The sequence below is a fragment of the Protobothrops mucrosquamatus genome, unplaced genomic scaffold, assembly GCF_001527695.2.
Source record: "Protobothrops mucrosquamatus isolate PMUCROS unplaced genomic scaffold, P.Mucros_1.0 scaffold2189, whole genome shotgun sequence".
Lineage (NCBI taxonomy): Eukaryota > Metazoa > Chordata > Lepidosauria > Squamata > Viperidae > Protobothrops > Protobothrops mucrosquamatus.
Window position 1 is genome coordinate 56,699 of NW_015388282.1, and position 12,935 is coordinate 69,633.

Sequence of the window (12,935 nt, forward strand, 5' to 3'; positions counted from 1 at the left end):
AAGGAAATGGAACCCCTGGGTAAATTGGAGGATGGCAGAACTCAATTTCCCGAAGGGGGATCCTGCGGACTTAAAAACCCAAGGAGTCCTACCAAATTTAGGAATGGAGAAAGCACCAATGACAGAAGAAAAGGGGCTACCCAAAATACCAGAGGAATATCGAGACCTTGCTGAAGTTTTCAGTGAGGAGAGGATGGATGAGCTTCTCCTTCACCGACCCATGGATTGTGCCATAGAATTCAAGCCCGGGGCAAAATTCCCGAAGTCCAGACGGAGGAAATGGAAAGATTCATAAATAGAAACCTAGAAAGGGGGATTATCGAACCTGTCAAACCTAAGGTAGCCGCCCTGGTCCTCTTTAAAGAGAAGAAGGACAGTACTTTGTGCTTGTGCATGAATTACCGCACTCTGAATGCAATCAGTGAGAGTAACCTATACCTCTACCCCTCATGAACGATATGTTATCCCACCTCTCGAAAGGAAGAATTTTCACTAAACTAGATCTAAGGGAAGCGTATTACCACGTTAGGATTAAGGAAGGGGATGAATGGAAAACCGCATTTAATTGCCCAATGGGGTGCTACCAATTCAAAGTTTTGCTGTTTGGACTACAAGGGGCCCCCGCAGTATTTATGCAATTAATCAATGAGGTACTAAGAAAGCACCTATTTAAGGGGCTCCTGGTTTATGTAGATGACATCTTTACCTTCACCAAATCCAAAGAAGAGCATGTCAACCTAGTCAGAGCAGTTTTAAAGAAACTGCGAGCTGCCCACCTATATGCCAAATTATCGAAATGCGAATTCCACCAGGAAAGAATAGACTACCTGGGTAATCGCCCATCCTCACAGGGCATTGAAATGGACCCCGAGAAGGTCAGATCAGTACTAGAATGGGCATCACTTTGCACAAGGAAGCAGTTGCAAAGTTTCCCGGGTTTCACAAACTTTTACTGCCAATTCTTCCCTTTGTTCACCCAAATAGCCCTACCCCTCACGAACTTACTAAAAACGAAGTGAGAATCCTCAGTGAAACCTAGCCAGCCACTAAAATGGACAATGGAATGCCAAGTGGAGTTCGAGAGGTTAAGGAGACTTTTTTCTGCCGAACCCATACTGAGGCACCCAGACACGGATAAGCCCTTCATAATACAGGCGGACACAAGTGATGTGGCAGTGGAGGCTGTACTATTACAAGAAAATGATGATGGGGTATTGCAACTATGCGCATATACATCCAAGTAACTCACCAAAATGGAACAGCGCTGGCCCGTGTGAGAAAAAGAGGCTTACGGGGTCCGTTGGTCATTACTTACGTGACGCCAGTTCCTTGAAAGGAATAAAATCTCTTTTCAGGTGTGGACGGACCACAAAAACCTGGAAGCCTTGAAAACACCCAAGAAGCTCACTCCCAAGCAAGCCCACTGGTCCCAGCATTTTCACCAATTCCATTTTACGCTCAAGCACTTGCTGGGGGGGGGGAATCTTCCTGGCAGATGCACTGTCTCGCATGCCCAATATAAAAGCACGCGAGCCACCGATTCTAAACCACTTATGGCGGGACCACAATTGACAGCACCAGTAACCACCAGAGCCCAAGCTAAATTAAAACCGCAGCTGGGTAGCCAAACCGGAATCGAATTCCGGAAAACTTTGGAAACAGATGAATGATTCCAGAAAAATAGACACGTGTGCACAATCAAAGATGGACTGCCATGGGTGGGGGAAAAGTTATATATATCAACCAGAGGGTCACTTTCATGCAGCTATGCCATGACACAAAATCAGCAGGGCATTTTGGATTTGTAAAAACATTGCATTTAATTAAAAGGCAATTTTGGTGGCTGTCCATGAAAAAGGACATAGAAAGTTACATGGCCAGCTGCCCAATGTGCACAACTGCCAAGAGGTTGCAAGGGAAATCACCCAGACTGTTACAACCAGTGGCGAATCCCTCAGCCCTGTGGAGGGAAATAGCCATGGATTTTATAGTGGAACTACCAGAAAGCAATGGAAACACGATCATCTGGATGGTTACGGACTTGTTTTCCAAACAGGTGCACTTTATCCCTTGCCAAAAGATTCCCACTGCAAAAGCCTTGGCAAAACTTTTCGTGCAGCACATTTACAGATTGCATGGGGCACCCCAACACATCCTATTTACTGGGGTGCAATCTCATTTATTTCTTTTTCCAATAATTACTAACTTAGTTAAAAAAATGTTAAATCTTAATTTATTTCAATTCATTAGACCAACTTCACATTGCATCCAATTACTTGTCATACCTTATCAGACCATATTATTATATACATAAATCACCTAGTCAATTTAAGCACTTCAGAGTTCCAGTCTAAAAATTCAATGTTTTTTCAATTCCAATACATAATTTCCCTCAAAATCAATCTATTATTCCAAAAAATACATTCTTAATCTCTTTAAACATATATGTATATATATATAATTATATATTTTTATCCTTAATACAATCCATAAAGCCAGATTTCTTTTTTCACTTCACTTTTAACTTTCATATTTCTATGCCAGGTAAATTTCCATAAGAAACAAAAAGATCATCTAACTAATTTAAACACACACATATATAATTATATTTTTCTTACTTCAAACTCTAAAATCATTATCCTTAAAACAAACCATAAAACCAGCATTGCCTTTTAATCCATTAGACAGTTTTGAATTTCTTTTTGAGTCTAATTCTGGTTTTTTTTCTATACCTCATCGGCTGCCATAAAAGCACTTCCCTTTCAGCCAGTGAATCCATTTTTATGACTTAATAGTCTTTGAGAAAGTATAGATCCCTTCCTCTGCAATAAAGATCTTTTTCTCTTCTTACTGCATTGTTGCTTTGTAGTTTGAGGTCTTAATCTTTGCTTCTTCTGATTCTCTAAGTTGCAGAAGAAAAGATTGTCAGATGAAATAAGTCTTTTTCTCTTCTTCTTGCGGCGTCATTGCTTTATAGTTTGGTATCTTAATCTTTGCTTCTTCTGATTCTCTAAGTTGCAGAAGAAAGGGTTGTCAGGTAAAATAAGTTCCTCTTCTATCTCTGTAGGTTCCTCTTCTGGTATATTTTGGTTTTTACCATAGTCAGATGTGGGCTGAACATCTATTTGAACAAATGTAACAAAGTCTCTAGGTCTTAATTCTGAAGTACCATTTTTAATTGAAGCACGTATTTCTGCGTTGATCTCAAGGAGCTTTTCCAATATGAATGCAAAATCCAATTGTGGCTGAGATTTCCCCATTTTAATGTTAATGCTTAAAAGAAGGTCTCTTTTTCTTTCTTGTGGAGGCTATATTTAATGCAAAGCATATCCACCCCCACAGTTTCCATACCTGCACAGTTTATCTTTCCCTCAAAGATATTTTGAAATTCAGTGTTCCATCTTTAAGAAAGTAATCAAAACGTGCAGTATTTAACTTTCACCACTAGATGCCCTCAGTGAGTAACAAAGGTCTTTTCCAGAAATCAATTCCTTTTTTCTATCTTTTAAAGTATAATGTATAGGAAAAGAAATAATACAGTTCTTGAAAAGAGAGTAAAAAAAACCCCTTTTCCGTCTTTTTTCTTTTTCCTTCTTTATATCCAAAAAACCCCCAAAAACCACCAAAATGAAATATAGTCTTTTTCTATATTGATAGGACACCCTTCTTCCCCAAAAAATAGAAGCTGCCTTTCCAAGCCAGGGAAATAATTCCAAAAGCTCTTACAGGTAAAAAAAAAAAAAAAAAAGTAGAAAACAGAGAGTTGCAAGAAAAGTTCTCACCCGGATTCACCACGGGGGTACTCACAGCTTAGATGTTTTCTGACTAACGGTCTGAAGCGGCAGGGCGATCGGCCATTTTACTGGCCGATCTTCTTCTCCGTCGGCCCTCAGAGATTCGTCTGGACAGCTGGAGGAGCCGCCGCTCCTCTGCAGCCGGACAGCAGCCTCCTCGACAGAAGTCGCACCCTTCAGGGCGACTTTGGAGCTGTATAAGGCTTCACTGACGGAGGGAAAACTAGCCGGCGAGGGGACAAATCTCACCGCGCGACTAGTGACGACGCGAACCGGAACCGGAAGTCCACTTTGTTCTATTAATGTTGAATTCCAATGTTGCATGGTTACTTTCCCCCAAAGTTCCTTAACTTCAACCCCTTCTATAATTTCATCTCTATTAGTGAGAAATAAGTCCAGTATAGCTGATCCTCTAGTTCCCCCCTCTACCTTTTGAGTGACAAAATTGTCTGCAAACCTCTTTGATCTTTCACTAGATGCAGAGTTTCTCTACCAGTTGATGTTAGGATAAAGTCCCCCATTACTACTGTGGTGTGTTTTCTGCACAACTTAGCTGATTAGCAAAAAAAATCATCTATTTCCTTTACAGAGAGTCCTCAGCTGATGACCATAATTGACCTCAAAATGTATGTGGCTGAGAAATTTGTTAAGGGAGTTTTGCCCCATTTTATGACTTTTCTTGTCACATTTGTTAAGTAAATCACTGCAGTTGTTAAATTAGTAACACAGTTATCACCTATCCAGATATCAACTGGGAGACAAACTCTGCAGTGAGCAGGAGATCAAACAGATTCCTAACCAACGTAGCTGACAACTCTGTCACCCAAAAGTTGGAGAAGGAAACTAGATGTAAAGCTATACTGGACTTAATCCTTACAAATAGAGAAGAAGTGATAGAGGCAATTGAAATTTCCGGAACCTTGGGTGAAAGTGACTACGTCATACTGGAATTTAACATAATGCAAACACTAGCAATAGAAATCCAACCAATGTCTTAAACTTCAAAAGAGCCGACTTTAACAAATTCAGAGAAAACCTAGGAAAGATCCTATGGATGAAATTCCTAAAGGGGAAAACAACCCAAGAAGCATGGGAAACCGATCACAAAAGCCCAGACCAGCACAATACCACTGAAAAAGAAAAACAAGAAATTCAAGAAGAAACCAGCATGGCTGTACAAAGAACTTTCAGACAAACTGAACGACAAAAAGGACAAATACAAAAAATAGAAAGAGGGACACATAACCAAGGCCAATTATCAGCAGACAGCCAGAACATGCAAAGAAGAAGTCAGGTAAGCAAAGGCTCAGAATGAGCAAAGACTTGCAACAGAAATCAAGAACAATAAAAAAAGTTTCTTCCAACGTATTAACCAAAAAAAAAAAGTCAAGGAAACTGTAGGCCCACTAAAGAGAGAAGATGGCAAGGAAATTACAGGCAACAGGGAGAAAGCAGAGCTGCTTAACTCATACTTTGCGTCAGTCTTCACACAAAAAGAAACTATAGCCCAACGTACCCCCAAAAAAATCCACTGCAAAAGACATACTAGAAACAAAAATTAAAATAAGCAAAAAAGAGTTCTGAAAGAGCAGGCAGATGTTATCTCAGAACCATTGCACCACATCTTTCATAAATCCTGGAGCACCAGGGAAATACCTGAGGATTGAAAAAGGGCTGATGTGGTCCTCATCTTCAAGAAAGAAAAAAACAGACCTAGGAAACTAGAAAAAATCATCAAAAAACAGATCTGTGAACAACTAGAAGCAAACAAAGGCATAACTAGTAGCCAGCATGGGTTTGTTAAAAACAGATCATGCCAAACCAATCTTATCTCATTCTTCAATAAAGTGACTAAGCTAGTAGACCAGCAAAATGCAGCGGATGTAGTATACTTGGATTTTAGTACGGAATTTGACAAAGTAGACCACAACCTACTAATTGGTAAGCTAGTAAAAGGTGGAATAGACAACATCACCACCAGATGGATCTGTAGCTGGCTGAAAAACAGTACTCAACAAGTAGTCGTCAATGGCACTACATCCCCCTGGAGAGAAGTTAGCAGGCATAAAATCAAGATCATGCAAAGTACTAGTACCGCTTTACAAAGCCCTAGTAAGACCACACCTGGAATACTGCAGCCAATTTTGGTTACCATATCACAAAAAAGATGAGTGTTTGGAAAAAATTCAAAGAGCAACTAAGATGATCAGAGGCCTGGAGGCTAAAACATACGAAGAATGGCTGCGGGACTTGGGTTTGGCTAGTCTAAAGAAAAGAAGAAATAGGGGAGACATGATAGCAGTGTTCCAGTATCTGAGGGACTGCCACAAGGCAGAGGGGGGTCAGGTTGTTCACCAGTGCACCAGAGGGAAGGATGAGAAACAATGGCTGGAAACTGATCAAGGAGAGAAGCAACCTGGAAAGAAGAAACTTCCTGACAGTGAGAACAATCAACCAGTGGAACAGCTTACCCCCAGAAATCGTGGGTGCTCCATCACTGGAGATTTTTAAGAAGAGACTAGACAACCACCTGTCTGAGATGTATAGGTTCTCCTGCTTGAGCAGGGGGCTGGACTAGAAGAACTCCAAGGTCCCCTCCAGCTCTGTTCTATTCTATTCCATTAATTCTGATTGTCAGAAGGTTGCAAAAGGTAATCATATGACCCTGGGACACTGCAACCATCATAAATGTGAGTCAATTATCAAGCATCCGAATGTAAATCATGTGACCATGGGGATGCTGCAACAGTCGTGTGATAAATGGTCACAAGTCACTTTTTTCAGTGCCATTGTAACTTTGGACAGTCACTAAATGTAAGTTGAGGGCTCCCTGCATTTGGTTGGGTAATCTGCAGTACACACCAGAATAACAGAACAATAGCATTGGAAGGGACCTTGGAGGTCTTCTTGTCCAACTCCTTGCTCAAGCAGGAAACAGTATACTATTCCAGACAAATGGTTATCCAATCTCTTTTTAAAAACTTCCAGTGTTGGAGTATCCATAACTTCTGGAGGCAAGTCATTCCACTGATTAATTGTTTTAACTGTCGGGAAATTTCTCCTTAGTTCTAGATTGGTTCCTTCCTTGATTAGTTTCCATCCAGTGCTTCTTGTCCTGCCTTCAGGTGCTTTGGAGAATAGGTTGACCCCCTCTTCTTTGTGGCAGCCCGTTAGATCAGGGGTCCCCAACCTTTCTGAGTTGGTGGCCCAGGGCGGGGTGGTGGTGGAGGCGCCCTTATGCGTGCGAGCGCGTGCATGCATAAATGGGGGTGCGTGCACATGCAACACAACAGGCCACGAGTGCCTGTGCAATGCTTGGGCGACACTAGCGCCCACTCAATGATACAATGCTAGCACAAGCGGGATGTGTGCACTCACAGCAACGCTATAGCCTATATGACACTTGTGGCATTGTAGCACCTGCGCCACACCCCAATGCTAGAGCAAATGGGGTGTGTGAGCATGCACACACGTGTGCAGTGGCCAGCCACTCATGTGGCCCAATGGCCAAGCCAACAGACCACAGCCTAGTACTGGGCCGCAGACCTTAGTTTGGGGACCCCTGCTTCAGATATTGAAACAGTGCTATCATATCACCCATAGTCCTTCTTTTCATTAAACTAGACATACCCAAATCCTGCAACCATTTTATCCTCCAGTTCACTAATCATCTTTGTTGCTCTTCTCTGCATTCTTTCTAGAGTCTCAATATATTTTTTATATCGTAGCGACCAAAACTGGATGCAATATTCCTAGTATGATCTTACCAAGGCATTATAAAATGGTATTAACGCTTCACATGATCTTGATTCTATCTTTCTATTAATGCAGCCTAGGACTGTGTTGGCCTTTTTGGAAAGTGCACCACACTGCTGGCTCATATTTGAGTGATTGTCCACTAGGGGGAATGAGCTGAAGTGGCAGCAGCACTGCACAAGCTTGAGCAAGAGACAGCTAGAGTTGCAGGGCTATAAGGGCTCAGCAGAAATGCCAGGATCAGCACCGGTGTCAGAACCCATTTATATTTCATTTCTATCTATCTCCTCTGATCTAAAACCAAATCTCACCTTCTCCTGGATTCTGTCATACTCCCAAGGGGGAGGGGGGATATGCCTGCGGGGTTATGGCTTTCACTTCCTCTATTCACGACAATGTAACCTTTTGTTTATTGCCTCTGTGTCTGCTGCCCATTACAATGTAATAAATTGTCTCCTGCACTATGCATCTCTCTGAACTTTCTTCTCCCTAACCTGGCAGCTAGGGAAAGGGGGGGGGGGCGGCGGGAAGAAATACAAACATCCAGAACGAGGCTTATTTCTCTGGTCTCAAAAGGAGGCGTGAAGAGCTGTGGAACATCGTGCTACAAACAGAGCAGGACCGATGTTATCTTCCCTTTCCCACAATGGACTTAACACCTGGGGATCGGCTGGTCCGAACCATCCGGATGAACTGTGGGGTGGGGTTTGCTTAGGGATCCTTTAAAGTATCGATCTGTAAAGAATCCCTCAGATCCTGTTTATTATGCCTGCTATCAACTACTCTTAATAAAAGTTCCTGTTGGAAGAAATTGTTTCCAAGAGTTCTGCTTTCTTAAGATGTGGGATTGAAGTGGGTCCTTACAGCCAGGCTCCAGCTGATTGGCACTTCTGCAGGGCTCAGCAGAAGCACTGGGATCAGCACCAGGCTCCAACTGATCGGCACTTCTGCAGGGCTGTCAGGGCTCAGCAGAAGCACCAGGCGCTGATCCTGAACCCCACAGAAGCATCGATCAGTTGGAGCCCGGTGATGAGCCTGGTGCTTCTGCTGAGCCCCACAGAAGCGCCGATCAGCTGGAGCCTGGTGCTGATCCTGGTGTTCTGCTGATCCCTGACAGTCCTGCAGAAGCACCAATCAGCTGTCAGGGCTCAGCAGAAGCGCCAGGATCAGGGAAGGAGATGGGAATGGGAATGAGAATGAGAATGAAAAGGAGAAGGAGAAGGAGAGAGGCAGGGAGGGAGGGAGGGAGGGAGGGAAGGAGGGAAAAAGGAAGGAAGGAGATGGGAATGAAAGGCAGGGAAATGAGGGGAGGAAGGAAGGAAGGAGATGGGAATGAGAATGAGGGAAAAAAGGAGGGGAAGAAGGAAGGAAGGAGATGGGAATGAGAAGGAGAGAGGCAGGGAGGGAGGGAAAAAGGAAAGAAGGAACCCTCCCGATAGTAACCACAATGCTAATGCAGCCCTCAATTAAATTGAGTTTGACACCCTGATATAAAAGATGGTTAAGTGAATCTGGTTCCCCCATTGACTTTGCTTGTCAGAAGATTGCAAAAGGGAATCACATGACCCTGGGACACTGTGACTGTCATAAATATGAATCAGTTGCCAAGCATCCGAATGTAAATCACATGATCCGGGGGATGCTGAAATGGTCATGTGTGAAAAATGTTCATAAGTCACTTTTTTCAGTGCCGTTGTAACTTCGAACAGTCACTAAGCAAACTGTTGTAAGTTGAGGACTACCTGTACTTTATCACTTTTTTCCTTTTTTGGGGGGGGTCATCAAGTTTTTGATACCTTGCTAGGTGACTGTTGATACTCGGATATTACCATATCCTAAAAGTAGTACAATGGGTGAAAAGGTTGAAAAGCCCTGCACTAGGAGTCAAGATCCCTTTTGCAGTTACTACTGTTGACCAGGTATCACCTATTCTGTACCTATGCATTTGGTTTTTCTTGTCTAAATGTAAAACCTTACTTTTCTCTGAATTTGAATTTCATTTTGTTAGATAGGTCCCAGTGTTCAAGTTTGTCAAGATCCTTCTATATCCTTCTATATCTTGAGCCTATCTTCTGGAGTATTGGCAATGTCTTTCCTTCTTCCTTTTAGAGAAGGTTTCCATCAGTTTTTCCCCCTTTTCTATAGAGGTGTAGCTATTTTTGTATATATATAACCCAGCTCCATCTCCTCCTTTATTAGGTCTGTTTATTTTGAACAATTTAAATCCTTCTAGCTGTAGATTGTCTGGGACTACACATCCTCTTCACGACCTGTTTTCTTTGTTACCTTCTGGGAGGAGGCTCCATGGTATCCAAAGCAGAACATCCAGATTCAATCACAGTTTTGTTCCATACAGTAATAACCTTGTGAACTCTAAACCTTCCTCCTTCTGTTATGTATTTAAGATGGACAGTGATTAATATTTATATGCAGTGCTTTTTTGTAAAAAAAAAAAAAAAAAAAAAAAAAAAAAGGTGCTGCAACTCACATACGTCATACAACCCGCCTTGGCTACCCTACAAGATTTACCTTTACAGTTGGGAAAAAAAAAACCTTCAATTTTTAGTGTATCTAAAAGACTAGGATTTTGTTCAAGGTAAGTTAATACTATTAATGTTACCATGCACTGTGTGGCTTTAAATTACAAGAAGGCATTTTATTAATTTTTGGGACATTTACCACTGGCATACCCATTTAGTTTAATGAGTGGAAATGTCAGCTTTCTATGTGGAATGAAATTGGCCCAATAAAACAAAATTTGGTTGCTTGTAGAAGATTGAATTATTTTTAAGAAGTTGTCAAACAAGGTGGAAAAATTTACATTTGGAGTTTAATATGGATATTGACTTGAAACAAATTAAAGTTGAAACTTTGTCATTGAACAGATTACTTTTAATTTACCTTTAAGTTAAACCCAATTTAATAAATAGATCTGATTAAACCTCATACTGTAGGTCTACCTTTACATCTGACCAATATATTAATATATAGTATTATTAATAATACCTCCAAATCACAAGACATTGGCTTTATTCTTATTCTTCCCCTCTGCAGTTTGTATATAAAGTATAAAAGACTAAAAAGAGATTTTCATAGACATCCCAGCCTTTGAACTACCCAAGGAACTGAAACAGCAAAGTTTTGCTGTCGGGCAAGCTTCCATGCCAGCCACCTTTCTTTCCTCTCACTTTGCCTCTTTTTAACCTCACACCCCACCTTCTGTAAGGGAGGGCAAAAGGCTCACTCATGCTCTCGTGAAAGATGGTCTCCATGTTTATGTGTCTCCCACCGCCACATTGGCTTCCACACCACATGGCCTGACCCAGCCATATGGTCCGACCCAGCCACACGCTCTGGCTGTGGTGCTCCAGCATCTCATGGCTCCTCCTAGAGAAGACAGGCAGCGCCGAGGGGGACCCCACTCACACTGTACCACCAGCAGGGCATTTTCAAAAACAAATGAGGATAGGAAGGAAAACAATAGGAAAAGAATGCAACTCTGGAAAATCCGTTGAAAAAAGGTGCCAGAACTCTGTTCTGGTGTGTTCTATGACAAAAAAAGCCCTGCTTATATGTAAGGGTGTAGGTCTATACATATGTTGTATATAGTATGTTTAAATGTGATCTATCTATCTATCTATCTATCTATCTATCTATCTATCTATCTATCTATCTATCTATCTATCTATCTATCTATCTATCTATCTCATCTATCTACATTACAGTCATGGGTTTCATACCACCAAGTTTCAATAATGGCAATGATAACGTATTTGCCTTCATGTACTAGAACTTCAAGTTCATCCTGTTTGTTTCACGTACTTTGAGCCTTAGTGTATAGGGCATCTGAGTCCTTTTTTAATGACCCTGTGTTTGCTTCCTATCTTGCTTGAATCTCATTTGTTTAAGCAGTTTTGCAGGGAAAGACAGACTCAAGATTTAGTCTGGTCTTTAAAGAATCTGGTTTGCTCTTTCTGATGGGCTGAATATGTTTCTTTTTATCTTTCATAACTCTTAATTGCTTTGTCTGCTCAATCTGTATACAATACTGTTTTTCACCTCTTTCAATCCATCCTTTTGCTCTTCCATTTTTTAAAATAAAATATTTTCTTTGTTACTTTTTAGGTTTTGTACTAAGGGTCATTTCATACTATGAGTAAGTCTGAGATATTATGGTTAAGCATTATTGTATAACATTTTTAAATATTTTAATATATTTTACATAGCATGTTATCTATTTTTAAAAGCTATACAGTAATATATTAGTACTGTGCAGAATTTCAAAAGGATGGTCTCTTCAGCAAAGAATTAAAACTGTTTCTCAAATTCAGTGAGCATTTTTGTAGAATTCTTTTAATAGTATATAATCAATCACTCAACACATGAGAATAATTTCTATTCTTAATCATTACTGGATTTTTAGTTGTAATGTTGTACTGTTAGATATAATTAGATATAATTGTAGTTGCAATGTTTGTTGTAACCTAAATACTTCTGATATTTTCCCTTTCAGCCCTCCATTCCATGTTTAGCCCAGCTGCTAGGCGAATACTAGCAGTAGCTCATTCCCACAATGGAGTGCCAGCAGTGCATCATCCTGCTCGAACAGAGACTCCCCCAATTTATGAGGAAGCCATACATATGAATAGATTCACAGTGGCTCAAAGTGGAGAAAGAGATTTGGAGCTAATGCCAGAGGAGAAATAGGTACTGAGAAAGAAGTCCAGGAAGCACATTCCACAGGCTCAGGAGCTTATCAACAAGTCTTCCAAAGAATTAATACCTTCATATACAGCTACTTCAATTGCTCCCGTTTTACCAGAACCTTATATTGTATTGACCAAATCCTCTATTTTAATTCTATAATTCTAAAATTGCATAATATAAGAAATAAATTGCATACAACATGGTATAGATACATTTGTTAACAACATGCACCAAATAACAAGTTTGCAGAAGTTTGCTAGGGTTTATGTGAGCAGAAGTCCAATATATGTGGAGGTAGTGGTGGTTTCAAATAATTTAACAACAGGTTCTCTGCCTCACCTTCCCTCCATCTTGGTTGGGGTGGGCTGCTTGGGAGGTCAGCTGGGGTGGGGGCAGGAGGTCCCAGCAGGGAGTGGCAGGAGGGTACACTTGGGGGGGCTACAGGAGTCTTGGACTGGGGTGGGTGCAGGAGGGTGGAGGGGTTAGCAGGTCCTGGCTGGGAGAAGGTGAGGGGTCTGACTAGGGGGGGTGGGAGGGTCGGGATGCCTAGGTGGAGGAAAGCCACCCCCCCCACCGGCCGAGCCTCTCATCCACACCATGGTCATGTAAGATTGTGCAGAAGGGTTGCCGGGCAGGGGGCTGGAGGGGGTGGCTGGCAGGGGGGAATCAGAACCACTG

At 41.6% G+C, this 12,935-nt stretch overlaps 1 protein-coding gene across 1 annotated transcript in view; it reads left to right on the forward strand.

The window, feature by feature from the left end:
- Nucleotides 1-12,399, forward strand: part of LOC107295012 — a 29,924-nt gene extending 17,525 nt beyond the window's left edge. Inside the window, exon 6 of the mRNA XM_029285755.1 lies at nt 12,064-12,399. Within this exon, the coding sequence (XP_029141588.1) occupies nt 12,064-12,257 (194 nt within the window). The 3' untranslated portion in view covers nt 12,258-12,399. The remainder of the gene's footprint in view (nt 1-12,063) is intronic.
- Nucleotides 12,400-12,935: the final 536 nt, after the last annotated feature.